General features: G+C 36.5%; 1 protein-coding gene across 4 annotated transcripts in view; it reads left to right on the plus strand.

Moving 5' to 3' along the window:
* Dmd (dystrophin) overlaps positions 1-20,833 on the plus strand; it is a 1,212,244-nt gene that overhangs the window by 971,474 nt on the left and 219,937 nt on the right. For all 4 annotated transcript variants that reach the window (XM_028765040.1, XM_028765041.1, XM_028765042.1 and 1 more), the window contains one exon: positions 19,271-19,331. In XM_028765040.1, coding sequence (XP_028620873.1) covers positions 19,271-19,331 — 61 coding nt within the window. The remainder of the gene's footprint in view (positions 1-19,270; positions 19,332-20,833) is intronic.

A 20,833-nucleotide genomic window follows, 5' to 3' on the forward strand; every position in this document is an offset into this window, starting at 1 on the left:
AAAGGACATTGCTTTAATTACTAATACCAAAAATAATGGAAAGCTCCATCATCATGTTTCAACATGACACACTTGTTTCTGTATGTGTGCATTTGTTGGCACAAACTTTAATCTATCACAGTATCATAGCCTCTCTTGTCCAACAACAACAACAACAACAACAACAAAACCTGTCATTTTTACTTTGTTTTTGATACAGGGTTTTACAATGCTCTCCTGGCTGGCCTGGCCTGTAACTCGCTGTGTAAACCTGGCTGGCCTTGAACTCTGAGATTTGTCTGCCTCTGCTTCTTGAATTCTCTGATATTATATATCTACCCCTGAACAATTCATGATCATGGACATGGGGAATCATGTAGGATTTCATGCTTGTGAAATCAACTAAGTCTACTTCTCTGAAACAATATACACACAAAAGCAAATTGAAGTATTATAACAATCTGCAGGGAGTGTCTGAATTGCCTTGCTTGACAAGAGATTATACCTGACAAAGACAAAGTTGTGTGTGCTCTATAGACAGCTTTGGATTTACACATGGTAGAAAAACCTATGAAAGTCTAAATGTAATTAACATAGCCTATAGGGTCAACTAAAAATATTATTGGGTTGTCTCCAAACATTCTTTCTCCCTTTTCCTCTCTTCCTTAGTTGCAAACTCCTGTGATCTACACTGAGAACCATCTCATACTTTAAATTTTATATTACAGCCACCTCTTAGGGAAATCCATCTATGAGGGTTAACAGTATAACTGACAGACTGTGACATTGCTGGGTGATTTGATTTCCTCTCACTTTTATAATGAGTTTGATGATATTGTCCATTGTAAGTACTGATGATCATTATTTAAGGTGGGTGGCCTATGATCTCCATTAATAGGTAAGGTCTTTGGGGACAGCGGAAAATTACATCAGCCTCTTTCCTTACAACTTGAGTCACACCAATGACAGGCAAGAGTTAGAATGCAGGATGGCTGATTAAACAATCCTATTAAGAAACTGGGCAGAATGTGAGCAGCATAGGGTAAAGAGTGTGTGTGTGTGTGTGTGTGTGTGTGTGTGTGTGTGTGTGTGTGTGTGTGTCTGTGTGTGTCTGTGTGTGTGTGTGTGTTCATGTGTGTGTTGTGCATGCTGTGTGTGCCTGCATGTATGTGTGGCTTTTTTAAAAAAATTAGCTTTGTGTTAAAGTATCTATTACACACTTGCAAACTATGCCTTGATTGAATGAATAATGCAGTACTTTAAAGGCTCTTCTCGCTCTGATGGAAAAGAACATATCCTTGTGCTTAGTGTAAAGTCCTAAGAAGTTAATGAGCTTTCCTTTATTTTATGTCAACTAAGAATTGATTTGTCACTTAACAATATGTATTGAGTGACCAATGTCAATCAAGTTCTATTCATGAAACTTGAAAATAGCAGTAAACAAAAAACCAAAGTTCCTGTCTCATAGAACTTAAATTTTAATAAAATATAGACAATAAAGTAATGATGAAATTAATAAAGAAGAGTAAATGGGCCAGAGAGATGAGGGGAGACTTTTTAATGTTTTTTTTTAAGTTTTAAAGTTGTGATAAAAATCACATAATTTTCCTTCTCCAACTGCTCCCATATACTTTCCCACTCAACGTAAAATTCACGGCCTCATTCTCTTTAATTGCTAATTTATATTCCTAAATTCATAAATACAACCTGCTTACCCCATGTAATATCGGCTCTTTCCTTGGGAAGATGATTTTCCTGACTCTCAGCATTTAAAGGAAAGAACAGTTTAAGTAGAAGGGTTAGACATGACAAGATCGGAGTGCAGGAGTGTGTGGGTTAGACTGATTGGAGTGAAGAGATCAGAATAAAGCCAGAGAGAGTCTGTATTAGTTTCTGTTCTGTTGCTGTAAAAAGACACCACCACTACAGTGAGTCTTATAGAAGAAAGCGTTTGACTGGGGGCTTGCTTACAGTTTCACAGGCTTAGTCTTTTATGGTGGGAAGCATAGCAGCATACAGGTACACATGAAACTGGAGAGGGAGCTGAGAGTTCTGCATTCTGATCCATAGACAGCAGGAAGAGAACAACTGTGGGACTAGTGTAGGCTTTCTAAAAACTTTTTATAAGATATGTTGTTTATTTACAATATAGATGTCATTCCTTTTCCCCATTTCCCCTCCCTAGAAAGCTCCATCTGATACCCCCTCCTCCTTTTTGCTTTTATACCATTTTAATTACATGCATAAAACCCCAAAGTCCACCCCAAGTGACACATAACTATCAACAAGACCACACCTATTCCAACAAGGCCACACATTTTTCCTTTTTCTCTTCTCGTCTCGTCTCTTCTCTTCTTCCTTTCTTTCTTTCTTTTCTTTACAAATTTAAGGTTTTTATTCAATTATCTGTAGCTACATGGAAAATATTATAAGAAATATAAATTTTACTTTTTATTTATTTATTTATTTAGTTAGTTAGTTAGTTAGTTAGTTTGTTTGTTTGTTTTTTGAGACAGGGTTTCTCTGTGTAGTCCTGGCTGTCCTGGAATTCACTCTGTAGACCAGGCTGGCCTCAAACTCAGAAATCCATCTGCCTCTGCCTCTGCCTCCCAACTGCTGGGATTAAAGGCGTGAGCCACCACCGCCCGGCTTTACTTTATAATTATAAACTTTAGTAAAGAAAAAACTTAATAGTTCCATCTCCCCCATAAAATTAACTTTCAATGGCAAGTTTGGCAGTTCTAATACATACAGCTTCCTGGTGATGGTCTAGGTTTGAGAAATGTGATTCTTATTCACTACTATGATTCTGCTCCTACACATTAAACCTGTATGTTGGTTTTTTATTGGATATTTTATTCATTTATATTCCAAATGTTATCTTCTTTCCAAGTTTACACACACACACACACACACACAAACTCCCTATCCCACCCCCTCCACCTTCTTCTATGAGGGTGCTCCCACACACACCGACCCAATCCCACCTCACCTCCCTAGCATTCCCCTACACTGGGGCATTGAGTTTTTCTAAAACCTTCTCAGATAGTTTTACTCCCTGGTGACTATACATTCAAATATATGAGCCTATGGGGCCAACTCTCATTCAAACCACCACAATGACCTAATCAAATAGATTTACTGGGGGCAAAGTGTCCCAGGAAGATGAGGTAATAAAGCTAAGGGCCTCAATATGGGATTATGATTAGAGGATTCGAGGATTAACAAGGAAGCAAGTGTAACTGGAGTCAAGAAACAAGATGGAGAATTTTAAGTCAGTGAGGGACTAAGAGCCACACCAGGACCAGGTAAGACCTTCTTAGCTGTGACTACAAGTCTTTGGAACTTGTTCTTAAAGATTTATTTATTTATTTTATTTATGAGTACACTGTAGCTGTCTTCAGACACACCAGAAGAGGGCATCGAATCTCATTACGGATGGTTGTGAGCCACCATGTGGTTGCTGGGATTTGAACTCAGGACCTCTGGAAGAGCAGTCAGTGCTCTTAACCGCTGAGCCATCTCTCCAGCCCGGAACTTGTTCTTAATGAGAAGAAAAAGTTTCAGATTCTCAGTTAGGGAATAGCATGGATCTGTACCGTTCTTGCTTGTTGTAACATACTTATGTCATCCACTCATTCATGTATTGAATTATACATTAACTAACCACTTGAAATCTAAGTATGGGGCCTGGTGATGTAGTTCAGGTGGTACAGTGCTTATCTAGAACTCAGGAAGTATTTGGTCCAAATTACTACACAATGGTGGCACATTCCTATAAACCTGGAAGCAGGAGGAACAGAAGCCCAAGGTCATTCTTAGCTGTGCAGTAAGTTCACGATCATCTTAGGAAATACTAGACCCTGAGATACATGAGAACTTTTTTCAAAAATGAAGAAAAGAAAAATAGAAAGGTATGTATAGAAAAGACAGAGTTTTGCCCTTGGGACCCTCAAATTCTAAGCAAAATATACCTATAAATAGACCTATAAAGGTAGTAAACTATGAGGGCTACAGGAGTAGAATAGAAACAGGAGTTAATTCTATAAGGAATTAAGGAAGGAAATAATATGTACTGATGCACATTTTCCCTGAGGCTATCTGCAAATTTGAGGTAGTGGGTATTCTTTCTCATAGAAATCTAGCAAAGAATGATTCTAATTGTTTAGTCCTTGATTTCAATTAACAAGAGTCATGAGATACATTCAGAAATGAAAAAGTAGAATCTTCCTTCCACTTAGCCATTCTGATATGATGAATAACCCCCTTTGCATCTTATGAGTTGTCTCCTTATAGCCCTTCTGTTCAGAAAAGGAACTTCTTATGTATGTATAATGAATATAAATATAGGTTTTAGAGAGTGCTAATATTTTAATGAGATAGAAATAGACAGACAAGGGATAGGATAATTGAAGAGTTAGTCAACATGGGGACAATATAATGTGGAACGAAAAAGTCTGAAGAAAAATGTCTGGGAAAAAATAGAAGAGGCATAGAAAGAGCTCATTTGTTGTGAGTTAAAGACAGAAGGGATTTGTTCTCAAAATGTAAAATGTGATTTTTTCTCTTTTCCATTACAATAAGAGATAACTTAAAAATGGTTGTTCTATAAAGAAGTTTGGCTGCATAATGTAGTGGATGGCAGTATGTTCATAAGAAGGAAATGTACAAATAGGATCTCATGTCAATATAGGAAGACATCTAAAGAAGGACCAGGCTTTCTCCTTTATAACAATATACTGCAGGAGGCTGGAGAAGTGGCTCAGTGGTTGAAAGCACTGGCTACTAACTATTCCAGAGGACCTTGATTCTATTCCCAACACCCAAATGGTCACTTACAACCATCTGTGGTTCCAGTTTCAAGAGATCTAGGGAACTCTTTAGCTTTCCAAGTGTACAAAGCATGTGAGTGTAGGTATACAGATAAACATTCAGGCAAATTAAAAATACGCATTTTTTAAAAAATCATCATCACCACCACCACAACCACCTCCACCACAACCACCAACAACAAAGTGTGTTATCTTAAGCCAGGCATAGTTGTGCATGCCTTTAATCCAAACAATTGGAGGGCAGATACGGGCAAAGCTCAGTGAATTTAAGTCTAACGTAGTCTATATAGTGAATTCCAGGTCAGCCAGGACCACATAGTGAGACCCTGTCTCAAAATATCAAATATTGCTATCTTTAAATCTAGCCAGGGTCCAAAGAAAATTAAGTTAGTCTTCTTAGAGGCCAGAATATTTGACCTAACTGCCCAAACTACTAGACCCCACCTCTTAAAGTTCCGACTGCCTGAGTATTGCCACCCTGAGGACCAAGACTGTAATACATATATCTTTGCAACACAAATTAAATCTAAACCATCACAGAGTTTGTATTGTAGACAATGACATAATTTAGCTACTACTGCAAAGAAACTAACTCAAAAGACATGAAGGCCTGTAGTAGAAACATTAATTAAAGATGTTAGGGAGGGAGAGAAGATTTCAAGTAGAATCTTCAGTTATTTATGGATCCCAGCAAAAAATCTCACAAGAACTTTCCTATCTTAATACAAAATAAGTATGGCAAGGCTTACATTTTAACCAGAATAGTGCATAATTTTTTGGCAGAGCATTTTTCAAACATAAACCATCTATACCAGTGGAAAGAGAAGAGAGAAAATGAAAAAAAGAAACTAAGTTTGCTAATGTGGAAGTTAATTTAGAATTCATCACTGGACATTAAAACTAAAATCAAGTCTTTATTTAAGTGTGTAAATATTTACTAATTTGCTTTGGATTCCTACACAATATTAATGTCAACTGATAAAAGATGGTTTATTTCCATAGCTGATATCAAAATCAGGATGCCAAAAGATTTGTCTCTTTCATCTTTTACTACTCTGAGTACTTCATAATTGTTTTTGGAAAGTCAGAAAATGCCTGGAAAAAAAGGAAGGATTATGTCCTTGCCTTGCTCACTGGGCTCGTGTTTTGTTGGTCAATACTGAGATTCTGGTTCCTTTTCCTCATTATTGGAATTCCTCACACTAATGATAGTTTCATTCCTGAGATAAACATTCTGATATTTTATGACATAATAATAACATTAAGGCAAGAATATATAAACTATGCCATGCAACTAACACAGGATTCTCATAACCGCCCTACAAAATGAAGTGAATAATTGTTCAAATAAACAGCCTGGGCAATATTTTAACATGTCCAGATTCTTATTTGTGAACAGGATGGATGGTCAGCTGTATAGAAGGGACTTACAGTGACTAGTTAATGGATCTCAAAAGCTTCAACTTTCCAGATGAGTGGGAATAATCTCTGTTCATCCTCAGATGCAAGCAGAGGAAGTGACTAAACAAATGGAAAGGCTTTTGATGGAGGTGATTTTGGATTCTGTTTTCATACTTTTCGGTCTAGCTAAAGCTTGACTGGAAAGTTCTGTCTGCTTCATGCTACGGGTTAGTAAGGTTTGTCTCCAGGCTGTAAATTCAGTTCAGATTATTTCTAAGTATGTTAGGGATTGAGACCCAGGTTGAAGGAGCAAAATTTACTGCCTGGGGTATGTTCTCATAGCAGACTTCGAGCACAAAAGAGAACAAACCTCTGTCCAAGTCCACAGCACATCTCCTAAAGCAAGGGGAAAGTGTGACACCACACTGCTCACCAGGAAAAGTCTCTGACTAGAGTATGTGGGTTTAATTCTTTTACAATGGAATAAAAATTGGACTCAAATTAAGACCATCCCATTAGCTTTTTTTCTTTAATTACTGTCATATCCTTAGCTTTCTCAGTCTCCTTATCTTGTTTCTAGATGGATACATCCATCACCTGCAGTCATTAGGTTTTTAATATCTGAGCTGCTCCTTACTGTCTCAGGTTTCCAGGTTTACTTTCCTTGAAATTTCCCTGGTGCCTAATACAATACCACTTCCGCAGAGAACGTTCAGCAAATGGTGTTGACTGCCTGCTGTCTTTTAAACGCACATCTGGATAGACACTAAAGGCACCTGGCAATATTGCACTGACTTGTTAGTAACCTGACTTAGCCCAGATGGCCCAAAGATTGTAATCACTATTACCTGAACCAAAAGCCTCTGGTAATGTCATCATTTGACTCTCTTCAAATTTATTCAGAAATGCCATGAGCATGTTGGACACAGCTCTACTTATACAGATACATGCTCACCTATATTTATGGAGCTTGATTTCTTTCTTTCTTTCTAAATTACCACAGTGAGGGTTTCGATGCTGTTCTGTGGATCTGCCTGAAGGAGCCTTTCTTTCATGAATCATGCCAGCTAATATTACTTATTAGACTTGGTGGGACTCTGCAGCCAGCACCACTGGATAATAGATAGTGTTATCTCAACAGCTCAGTCACCTTGCCAAGTTTAGCATGAACTCTTGACTCCCCAGATCAAATAGAAGCCTGATACGCTAAATGACTTGGCCATTTCCTGACAAATCCCATGGTGTGCTGTTCTGTTCACCATGTGTGATGGTCTCAGAGCTCAGTGTTATCTGCCTGACAGCTCATATAATATTTACAGGTTGTTATTCGTGAGGAATTTTAGTTAGCCATAAAGATTTTCACAGCTATGGCAGACATTAGAGGTCTCATTCATCACTCTTGTGACCTTCCCCTCTGGAATGTAGCCCATCTGTCTCTGCTATTGAAATCTTTATGGAAAATCAGCCCATCTTTGAAAGTTTAGTAAGTGATCCTAAACTTTTCATTGAATCTTTACTTTTGATATATGACACAGACATATGAAGCACTATGCTGATTTTAATTTAATGTTTTGAAAAGCATTAAATTTAACTCTCCCTTTCAGATAAGTGACAGAAAACTTACAGGAACTATATGCATCACATCAAATGAAAATAGAAGCCATACAGAAAGCAATTGCAAGGAGAAATGATACATAGACATACTTGCAGCTTAATAACTACCTGAAAACTTAAGCAGTGGATTGCAGTCTCAATGATGGCTTCAGAAAGTTAAAAGAGGAATAAGTCCTTCATGTAATCATATATCACAAAGAAGGCCCTCATCTAAAAATTCAGTAAAGACATGAGCTGAATGGGCTATTTTACAGAGCTGTAGAGAAGAAATAACCCACCCTCTAACATTGTCCTTCTTCATTTAACACTTCTTTCACTTCAAATGCAACTTTCCAATGCTTGATCAGGGCCTAGTCTAGCTACTTCCTCATAGCATGCTTCCTTGTTCAGCCCCAGTGCTATGCCTCTACCTTTATCACTTTCTGCCTGTCCAAGTCATGCCCCCTTGCTCAAAGCATCAAATGCCTCCTCTTCTAAAACTTCAGTCCAATGGAATTACTGTTATTCACACTCACAAGCTACAATTTCTGTATGGTTAATTCTACCTAATTCACGTGTCTGTGTTGTGTTTTGGTTGTCGTTCAATTGCCACCACAGTGTAAGAATATAGTCCCCACATCTTCTCCAGTGATAGACAGTATACTCACACTTTTATCTTTATTCTCTTTAACCATCTCCAAGTTTTAAGAGCACTGTAGAAACTACTCTGCACTGCATGCCTCTATAGTTCATTCATCTAGGACAATGGAATCATTGTACCCATTAAACATCAGGGGATCCATCCCATATACAGTCACAAAAAGCAGACACTATTGTGGATGCCAAGAAGTACAAGCTGACAGAAGCCTGATATAGCTGTCTCCTGAGAGTCTCTACCAGAGCCTGACAAATGTAGAGGCAGATGCTCATAGCCAACCATTGTACTGAGCACAGGGTCCCCAGTGGGGTCCCCAGTGGAGGAGTTAGAGAAAGGACTGAAGTAACTGAAAGAGTTTGCAACCTTATAGCAAGAATAACAATATCAACCATCTAGAACCCCCAGAGTTCCCAGGGACTAAAAAACCAGCCAAGGAGTCCACATTGAGGGATCCATGGTGTCAACTGTGTGTGTAGCAGAGGATGGCCTTGTCAGGTATCAATGGGAGGAGAAGCCCTTGGTCCGGTGAAGGCTTGATGCCCCAGTGTAGGGAAATGGCAGGGTGGATATGTAGGAGTGAGTGGGGGAGTGGGGGAGTGGTGGGTAGAGAGCACCATCATAGAGGTAGGGGAAGGGGGATGGGATAGGGGGTTTCCTTGGGGGGAACAAGGAAAGGGGATAATGTTTGAAATATAAATAAAGAAAATATCCAATAAAAAAAATTAACCCTCCATTTCTTCCTCCCCTATGCCGTGGCTAGCACCACTCTGTTTTGTTTCTGTAAGATTTACTTATCATAGACAAACCATCCTAAACAGCCTGATCTTGTCTATGATGCTCACTACTGTCAGATACCTTATAAAGGTAGAATAGTGCAATATTTGATCTTTTATTTGAGGACAAGTCTTCAAATTCCATCTACACTATCATAAATGATAGATTTTTATTCTTTTGTATTTGATTATCTTATGAGGCAGGTCCTACTCTATAGCTTAGTCTGTCCACAAACTCTTGAGCTTCTTGCCACAGAATCCTAAGTGATGAGATTATAAATGTACACTATCAAACCCAGTGATTTTCATTGATGTTTATTTGTTTTGTCTCCTTCATAAAATCAGGCCATCTGAAAAGAGAGGACTTAAAGAGAAAATGCCTCCATAACATTGACTTGTATGCAAGTCTGTGGGGAAAATTTTATTTATTTATGATTATTGTGAGAGGGCTTAGTGCACCTTGGACAATGCCATACCTTATCAGATAGTCCTGGGTCATATAGGAAAGCAAGCTAAGAAAGCCAAAAAGGGCAAGCCAGTAAGCAACATTCCTCTATGACCTACCTCTTCTTCAGTTTCTGCCTCTAGATTCTTTTCATGAGTACCCACCCTGATTTCCCTTTAAGATGGAGTGTGACCCGTGATCTCTAAGCTGAAATAAATCTTTTCTTCCCTAAGTTATCACTGATCATGGAGTTTCGTCATGGCAATAGAAAGCAAACTAAGATACGTCCTCTTTTAATGCTAAATAATATTCCATCATATAGCAATATGTTGTGTACTTAATATTCTCTTTTACAACCTCCCTTAAAGAACCCAAGCATTTTCATAGCTTCAATCATTTTTTAACACATATAATCATCTTCCACTTCAGTTTGGATGAAAACATCCATCTTCTAAATATTTAACATAATTATATCATTCATCAGAAACTTTTATCCTAATTTAATTTTCTGCCAATGAACACTATCTTTAATTGCCTAGTAACTAATTCTTAAAATCATCTGTAATTTCTCACTACTTGTATGAATCACTTATGAGGTACCTCTCCACTCCACTCTTTTATCTTTGGTTTCAGTATATGATGCCAACAAAACCAAAAATCTAATTTGACAACAATATAAACATCATAACTTCTAATTATAATCAAGCATTTATTACAGAAGAATCTGTATAAAATGGACTATGCCCTTCTATTTTGCACTTATATGAGGTATTTCACAAGAGGCAACCTTACAGAAGCAGAAAGTAGAATGGGGTAGCCACAGTATGTGGCTAGGAGGAAATTAAAAGTTAAGCTTCAACGGGCACAAAATTTCAGTAACTTGAGATGATCTGTTATAAGGATATTCTGTATAAAATATCTATAGTTGCTACTGCAATTTTGTATTCTATAGAGTGTTTACTGCACAAAATATAAGCTAATGTTTTTATCATTAATGCTGATAAAAGGTCTGTTGAACAGATGACATTTTTTTGAAAAGACAGAGATGTAAAAAGAAAAGCTATAAGCTCAGGAAGCTGGGTGGGATTCAGATGCACTTTTCTCTGTTATATTTTGTACTGCATGTGGAACATTGAGAATAGTTAGCAAGAGCTAGAAAGATGGCTTAGGTGTTGAAAGCACCAACTACTCTACTAGAGGACCAGGGTTCCATTTCCAAGCAATAATACAGCAGCTCACAATCAAGTTACTCCAATTTCAGATGATCCAGTTCCCTCTTCTTCTTTCTGTGAGACCAGTTACACACACACACACACACACACACACACACACACACACACACACACACAGGCATTCACACAAACATGATTGAATATATCTTTAAAAACCAGTAGTTAGCAGTGGATTCAAGATCTGATAACACATACTTTCTAACTGTAGCAGGGAGATGTATTCTATAACTATTCAGATAACATCTTATAGATATGAAATTATAAACTTCATTTGTAAAGTGCTTAACATTTGCAAAGTATTTCCATATTGTCTGACATTTTATATCCTGACACATTATAAAAAGGAGATATAGCTATTCCCATTCTACGTATTGAAAAGGAGAAAGAAATAAGACTTAAAGGTAATGGAGTGTGGCGATAGCCTCAGGAATCAAATCTGCTTTTTCATAATTTCTGCCCTGGAAATTCCACATAACCTCAAAACTCAGGACCTGACATTGCAATAGAAAGTTAAATAGCCTATGTTCTTTTTGCCATTCAAGGAGTTTACAATATTTCAGGAGAAAGGGGACATGTGAGAGACATATATCCTCAGTCCACTATGCTGAATGTTATATCTAATGTACCTTGAATATTATACCAATAGATAGTGTTGACCTACAAAAATATTTTTTTCTTTTTCCACACAAATCAATAAGGAAAGACTTCTGATGGTTGTGTCATTTATATAAAATTCCTTTATAATGGCTATCCTAGTTAGGGTTACCCTTGTGATAAAGCACCATGACCAAGTTCACCTTGGGGAGGACAGGGTTTATTTGGCTTATGCATGCACACCACTGTTTGTCATTTTCAGGACAAGAACTCAAACAGGGAAGGAACCTGGGGACAAGACTTGAATCAGAGGCCATGAAAGGGAGCTACTTACTGGCTTGCTACTCCTGGCTTGTTCAGCCAGCTTCTTATAGAACCCAGGACCACCATCTCAGGGATAGCACCATCAACAATGGGCCCTCTCCCATCAACCACTAATTTTAAAAATCCCTTACAGGCTTACATATAGCCTGATCTTATGAAGGGATTTTCTCAATTAAGGCTTCCTCCTCTCCAGTGATTCTAGCTTATGTAATTGGTATGAAACTATCTAGCACAATGTTCACAGACCTAAATTAATTAAATATACTTCTAAGAATTTTTGTTAAGAAAATTAACAAAAATGTATGTAAAGGTTTATCTTAAAATGGTCACTGTGACCTTGCATTTTAAAACTCAATCTAAATGTTCTTAAAGAGAAATTTCCTCTATAAATTGTAGTATATCCACTAATGTGGATTACATACACTAATGACATTTTATTCCTTCTATAAGCTAGATATGGTGATGCAAGTCTCTATTCTTGGGAGGTTCGGACAGGAAGATTAATGTAAATTTGAGGCCATTCAGAGCGACATAGCATGAACCTGACTCAAAAAACTAAAACAAACAAAATGCCTGTTTTAACTCAGGAAGCAAACCATTAAACACCTGCTTTAAAGAAAAGTAAAGCCATACTTACATCAAAACGTGCACACAGATGTTGGAACAAGATTTGTTTAAGTTTGCCAAACACTGAAATTAATCTAAATGTCAGATTCAACAGCTTAGTGGTATATCCATTATCTATCCATAATGAAATATTATTTAACATTTAAAAGGAACAAATCATTGATACATAAAATGACACAAATGTCTCTCAAATGCAAAGTAACAGGGACAGAGCCTATTATCTGCTGTACTAGATAGTTTGGGGAAGTTTATTGTTGCTGTTGTTGTTGTTGTTGTTGCTCTTGTTGTTCATTTGGTTGGTTGGGTGGTTTTGCAGGAAAGAATTGTAGTATAGTTGTCCCTTTCAGTGCTGAACAGTCTGCATGAGATTTTTGTATCACACTACTTGGAATAGTACAAAATGTAAAAGTATGGATTACTTATTTCTGAAATTTTACATTCAATATATTTGGACCTCGGTTAAATATAAGTAACTATGAGTTACAGAAATCAAATAATGGAAAGCAAAAACTGTAGATTAAGAGTGTGATGGGGTGAAGGGACTAATATACTAAGGAGGAAGCTGAGAATAAAAGAGACAACCATCTTTGTCATTGAACTGTGTTTCCAAATGCATGAACAGGAAATGCTAGGGTCATGTAAGAAGGCTTTGAGAAAGAAGTATGAGGTAAAGCAGGAGAGAAAAAAATCTTGAATACAAAGGTAAAAAAAAGCTGTTAGAAAATGTATTTAGTTAAAGAAAACAGGGACCTCTAATGAGCAAGGTGAAAAACAAAAGAGAACAATAAGAAGTCACCTGCTGAACATGAAAGGAAAGCAGATGAGGGTGACTGGACAAACTATTATCTATAACAGAGGATATTTTTAAGACTTTTTAACACCCTGAGTCCGATTTGTGTTGTCCATAGACTCACGGCTATAAGGCCATTCAGTGGGGCATGGCAGACTACTGAGGGACCAAACCCTTAATAAGAACTTATTCTCCCTCTTGCATCTGCCATCACCTGTCAATAGCTCCTTGGTTGGGGTGAAAGTTTGTGAGGTCCTCTTCTCCATGCTGCAATGTTGACTGCCTTGATCTTGTACAAGTCTTGTGCAGGCAATCACAGCTGTCATGAGAGCATAAGTATAGTGATTCTGTCATGTCCAGAAGATACTATTTTGTCCTTATCTTGGTGGACTTCTAGCTCTAATAATCTTTTCTCTCCATCTTCCCCCATGGATCCTGAGCCTTGAAAGGAAGGAATATGACATAATTGTCCATTTTAGTGGTCAAAACTATGCAAACACTTATTCTCTGAACATTAGCCCTTGTAAGTCTCAATATTAACCAACATCCAATGCACAAAAAAAAGCTTCTTTGATGAGGTTGGGAACATTACTAATAGATGTAGAAATACACATTTAGAAGGCAGTTTTATATTAAATCCACATAGTAAAAGAATAATACTAGTACTTCTAATACTAATAATATTTCTATGACCTATGAACTTCCTAGTTCATAGTTACTTTTAGTTATATTAGTTACTTTTCTATTACTGTGGTAAAAGACCATGCCCAAGCTAACTTACAAAGGAAATTGTTTAAATTTGGTTTAAGATTCCATAATAGCAGAGTGAAGACATGATGGTAGGAACAGCTTAGAGCTTACATGTCAAACCACAGGCAGGAGGGAAAGAACAAAATGTACAAGGCATGTGAGTTCTGAAACCTCAGAACCCACCCCTAGTGACACATATTCTCCAACAAGGCCAGAACTCTTAATTCCTTCCAAACTGTTCTACAAATTAAAGGTCCAAGTATTCAAACGTGTGTCTATAACAGCCATTCTCATTTGAACTACCATACCAAACATGAATTCTTGGCCAGATTTATAGTACCATGAATGAGTTTTTCTGGTGGAATAGACCTTAAATACCATCAGAAAGTGATTGTACTATCCTTTGTAACATTCATGTTACTATTATACTTGTGGGCATATTTTGCACATTAAATAGCATGCAATCCAGAGTATAGAAAAAACAATGAGTTTCCTTTCTCCTTCAAGAATCATCTATTAGAATTCACTTTGAATAGCATTCCAAAATTATGATCCTTTACTTATTTAGGAAAGTATCTTTAAATATGTTATTCTATGTGGCCTTCATGGTTTCGTGACCTGAAAATGAAAATAATACCTACACAACAGTTTGCTGAATATCCAACGAGCTAGTTTAGGTCATGTTGTAAGCATATAAGACAATGTCAGTAACTCATATTCCTCCTCTGTATCCACAGCCTCTAGATCAACCATTCTCTACAGAACTACATTGTGCTGAAGGGCAAAAATTGCTTCTAAGGAATGAGGAAAATGTCATAAATACCTGTAATGCATAAATACACATATATCATGTCTGTGGTATGTGGTATTAGAACTTCATGGACTTTAGAGTAATTGGAAAATAGAAGTCTAGGGAGAATTGTGGGAAGAGAGTGGACAAAAGATTAATAAACATTACTCATTCCATCAATGCAAAATGTACCCATAAGAGCACTACTAGAATTCGCATACTTCTGAACAGCCAAAAACCAGTGACTCACTGATTGGCCGTTAAAGTCTTTCTCTTTCCTTTTTTTCTTTTTCTTCCTTTACTTTTGGTGGCAGTGGGCAGTGAGTCCAACATGTTGAATGTACTAGACAAGTGTCCTGCCACTGAGTTATATTCCTGTCTCCTTAATGTCTTTCTTTTAACTCGGAAGCTGAATTTTGTTTTATCTCCAGTGAAAGCACCTCTTTCTTATGTTTCTCTTCTTTTCCCCACATTGTTTTGGCATTGTTTTGACCCAACCATGTTATCTCAAGCTTGAAGAAAAGTCAAAAGGTTAACAATTGCATTTGAATTGGAATTCCAGAGAGTGCTCTTTGGCATGGTTCATAACATTAGCATTCTTTTTAATTTTCTAGTTAAGCCCTCTGTCAATTAAAATATGGTTTTACACTGGGGTGCATCTCTTGGCACACTGTGCTCATCATGCATCAGAAGATATCAAAATAGTGTAGCCCATGTTTGTGATTTTCAAACTACCTTGGGCACAATATTGAATCATGGCATCTCGAGGGAAGAAAACATTTGAAGGTAGAATTGCTGTTCTTTGTTGTTCTTAATAACATGCTGTATCTATAACATGGGGAGAAATACAGAAGTTGACTTTGAATTAAATAAATTCACGTGTAGTTTACTATTTAAATTCAGTAGACAATACCCCATGGTCCTGGTGCTATATGATAATGAATTATTTTTCCACTAGAAAATGTGGATTACAAAACCGCATCAGAATTACACATAGTAGTTATAGAAACATCTGTATAATGAAATGGCAAAGGACAGCCTGGTGTCATATAAAAACTATTTGCCAATAAATCTGCTTCTGATGGGCTACTAAAAATGGACACATCAGGCATAAAATATGTGTGTCTGTATTACACCAGCCAGCTTTGCAAAGGATGACAGGCTTCCACTGGTGCACTGAGATAAGAAACAGCTGTTGTTGGCATCAGCAGTACTGCAAGAAATGAAATGATAATTCTGGGGAGGGGGTACACATATAAGAGTTACCCCATATTTGATTGAGGTTTGAATAGATGTGAGGCCAGAATAATCTTGTAGCTCTGAATGAAACTGCCAACATCCCTTTAGCATTCTCTTCAGAGGAATGCCAAATCCAGCCCTATAAAAACATCATTCAGCTGTATTATTTCTACAGCAAGCACTTCAGTTCAGAGGACATGTTTCTAGTGGTGATGGAGCAGAGAAGGAATGGGAAGAGTCTGTTGACTTTTATTATTTTTAATTGCATAAAAAGTATTTTAGGGATTCAAACTACAACTGAAAAGTAGTTGCTTGGGTGAATTTATAAACTATGAGTGAAAGGAGAAACATTCTTTATGGAAGAAAAGTGCACTGAATCTTACCATGAGACCTATTTGATTGGTCCACATGAAAACAAAATACATTGCTTAAGTTTTAAGGAGAAACAATTAACACTGAAGAAGTGTAAGTAGAAAATAGTAAGAAGTTCTTACTGGGGCTAATGAGATGGATTAATATTTAAGAGTACAGATCTGAGTTCAATTTCTACTTCCCACATGTTAGCTTAACAACTGTCTGTAACTCCAGTTGCAGGGACAGTGCATCTCTAGCATTCACTGACATCAATCATACACATGGTGCAGACCTGTGTGCAAGCAAACCACCCAGCCACATACAATTTTTAAAAGTATTTTAATGTTCTTATTTAACTGGAACATAGATTTCTTATTTCTTTAAAAAAAACTTTTCCAATTATTTAATAAGCATATTTTAATAATTTCTCTGACATACATGATTTGTTTTCATCTTAATGTTAAACAATGCAAAGTGAATTACAGACATTTTAGGTAGATTTGGCTGTTAGCTCTGTTGCATACCATGGATTCTTCTGCAGATTATGCAGCTGGTAGATCCTTCTTCCTTTTGGCTTTTTTTGATACCATGTCATCTTAGTCTTCTTATGTAGCCCACGCTAGCCTCCATCTTCACCTCTTTGAGTGCAGCAATTCAATTATCCAAGCTGCATAGCATATACAACCATCTCCAGCACACTTTCCCATAATAGATGCCTAAGAATAGTCTAAAAAAACAAACTTATCTTTCTGTGACAGGAAGACACACCTTGTCCTCAGAATCAGAAAGAATTTCCAATACATTAGAATGATAAATAGGAAAAACAAGGAGAGAAATCATTGCCTTTGTCCTTGGAGACCTTTAAGGAATCGTCTTTCTTTTGTCAGTGTAGCCATTCAGTTGTCTCACAGCCAGCAAGGTACAGCCACCAAATGCTCTCTGGAGTTCAGGTGTTCCTTATATACACATGGTACAATTTTCAAGAAGAGTCTTCACTTAGCAGCCAGGAGGTGAGATCACTACTTCTCCATTATGCTTTCTACCAGAGCAGGCTTGGATTGGTAGAATCTCATAACATCACATTTGATCGGGTAGGGTGGGGAATCTGTTCCATGTTTTTGAATCAGATATTATTTACAGTGTGAACCAATCAGGGTTAAAGAGCTGTATCCTAGAGACGAAAAAAGAGGGGATGGGGCAAGAAGAGAGTTGGTAGAGACTGGCAAAGGCAGGGTAGAAAGGCAAGAAGGAAAGGCAAGGTGAAGAAAAAAGAATATACAAAGGACAGAGAAAAAATGGAAGACTGGGAGTACTTCAAAGCAGCAGCGAAATGTCTTTTTTTTTTCTCTCTCTCTATTGTGGATTTCTATCTGCCAAAAGGATGAAAGCATAATTACCTGCTAAATACAAATCCATTTCTTATAACATTTAAATGACACATCTCCAAGGGACAAAGCCTGGTTAAAGGTTGGGTAATGCAATCCCTCTATTACTCTATATAAAACAAAGAAGCTGGAGTTTCATTACCCTTAAATTGTCTGACATGGGGGAAGTTAACTTTTATTAGAAGCTGTTCTTTCATATTCTACAGTGTAGTCAAGGATATATTAGCTTTGACGTTTTCTTACATCTCAATACACTATGAAGTGAATTTACTGTGAGACTAATTTAGAAGGGAAATTTTCAGTGAAGGAAATAATAGCATCAGCTGTGCTTCCAATTATTAGTGGGATGAAGATTCAGAAAAAAAAAACACGCACACATAGAATTGGTAGATGTGAATAAGAATGCTTCTTATATTTCTAATTCAGATGGTGCTTCATGTTCTGTTTTTTTTTCTCCTGTACTGAATATTGAACCCAGAATATATATTTTTTGAAATTCCCATGTCTTAAAAGTTTATTCAGGAGGAAGTTTGCACAGAATTTTTTATCTTCAGGAAAGAAAAAGATCAGACATAAACAGTACAAAAACGATGCTTTTAGTGGATCAGCTTCAGTAAAGGGGGGAACCCCACAATTCAAGCATCATAAAAAACAGTTGGAAAGCTGGTAATGATATCACATACCTGTAACCCTAGCTACTTAGGGAGCTAAAGAAGGGGAAATGATAAGTTCAAGGTCAGTCTAAGACACAGAGAGAGGCCTCACCTTAAATTTAGAAAAAAATAGACAATTTAAAGATAATTGGTTTGACTTATGTATAATAAAGTCATTAAATGAATTCCAAATGCAGACAGTATACATATATATGACCTCACAGATTGTTCATAAAATTCTATTATCCTTTGTTGTCATTGGGGGTCATTCTATCACCTTTGGTTTTCTCTTCCACTAATATGGTGAACAACTGCCATTTAACATTAAGCATTTTACATTAAGCATGTAATTGGTAAATGAATCTGGATCTTCTTTAACCAAATAAAAATAAGTATACCAGATTGATAAGCATAGCATCTTGATTTCAATGATGTAGAATTCAAATATAATATATCATAAGAGGATATTTCACTTGATAAATGTATAAAATTCAATCAAATAATAAAATATTGAAAATCAACAACAGGAATTAATATGAGGCAAGTACTCGAAGAAGTAAAGCTCTCAATTTGCTCATCCTTTCGTAATTCTTGTATAGGTTTAGCAATAGAAAGATCCCCCAGCCCTTTGCATTTATCTTTGTGCATGGCTGAGTTCAATTTCACTTAGATTAGGCCAGAAATTTCAGAGCATTGGGTTAATCCATCCTTTCTTTATGGGCAATTGAACAAACAGACCAGTATCAGTGTAAAATTGTAATTCTGGAGATTAATATTGTCTTTCCTGTTTGTCATAAATTTGACCTCCTTACCTTACCTTTCTTTTCTTTCTTTCTTTTTTCTTTTTACAGCTTCAGTCCAGGGTCCCTGGGAGAGAGCCATCTCACCAAACAAAGTGCCCTACTATATCAAGTAAGTCAAAAGAATTTGTGGTACCTGATCTGTGTATGTTCATGAATGAGTTTCTTTTTAACAGTCATTACCCTCATCTGCAATATCTATTTTGTTTTACTCCTAAGGAAACACAGATAATAAATTCATGCTAAAATTAGTTCTGTAAATTTTCGATGTAATATGGAATCACTTTTATGCACAATACATTTAATGCAGCATATATGGTGTGTTTCGGATGGTGAGCAGAGGTTTTACAGTAGAGCAAAAATATCCAGGTAATATCATTGATAGTAGGAGTGAATATTTGACAGGAAAATAATTATTTATGTAGGTGGTTTCTGCATTTCTTCTTCCTCAGAGGTGAAATATCTATCAAGTAATACTTTCACAAACTGTTTAAATGAATTAAGTGTCATATAACCCGTAGACAGGCAGTCCAGAATTTGTGAAGCTGAGGTGCTCATTCTCAACATGTAGCACTTAAATTTAGTTACGGTATAATAGCATCAGAATGGAACTCTTTTTTTCTGAAACAGTTTGTGACATTCAAAGGAATAGAGTAAAAGTATATATGTTGTATGAAACATAAATTTTGATATATTAACTTGACAAGGAGGAGAAAGGATATTGAGTTGTTATGATGCTTTAACAATCTCTCATCAATCATGCAAGTATCTAATTTAAGTCTAACTTTGAATTGGCTCCCCCAACAACAATTAGAAGGAATGGAATTTATGAAATAGTCTTCAGTAGCAACTAACATCGTTGAACTTTCTTTGGCACGAATTTGAATACAAATATGAAATGTTTTCCCAGTTATTCAGCCTGCCATCTTTCATCGAGTCTGTTTTTATTCTTCTGCTATCAATCAATTCTTGATAATTCAGTTCCAAAGCAATAACTGCAGTCCTAGATCTTCATTACTTCAGTTCTCAAGAAAGGTGATTTCTTTCCTCTATTTTGTTAACTCAAAAGAAAAAAAGATGAGGATGAAGGGACTTTAGAGACTCTCTAAAGCAAGACTTGTTCTTCGAGAACATTGTTTAACTTTTATTTTATTAAATTTTTCCCAAATGAGATATCTTTGAACTTAAAAAACCTCCTTTTACATGTTATAATCCTACTTTTAAGTTTTCCTAATTTTCAAAACACTTCATTACTTTTACATTGAATTCTTTCATTTCATGACTCAAAATTACATATTTTAAATGCCAATTTAAGGTACATATTTTACTCAGCAATATGTAGATTTAAACATGCATGTGTATTTTATGGAATCCTTCCTTTAAACTCATTGTAGTGGTTTCCTATATCAATGTCTTTGTCAGTGCAGATTTCATTTCAGATTAAGATATTGAAGACTTAGCACTTCCAATAAAGCTCTCAGTTGTATCCATTTCCATTATGATTTGCAACAAAAGTTTCTTTTTCTACCTTTGTGTATGAACCATCTGAAAATCATTATTATACAATGATTCTCTGAATAATTGTGTAGGGTTCATTAACAGTCTCACACAGAT

This window comes from Grammomys surdaster, unplaced genomic scaffold (assembly GCF_004785775.1).
Source record: "Grammomys surdaster isolate TR1022 unplaced genomic scaffold, NIH_TR_1.0 148, whole genome shotgun sequence".
NCBI classification, from domain to species: domain Eukaryota; kingdom Metazoa; phylum Chordata; class Mammalia; order Rodentia; family Muridae; genus Grammomys; species Grammomys surdaster.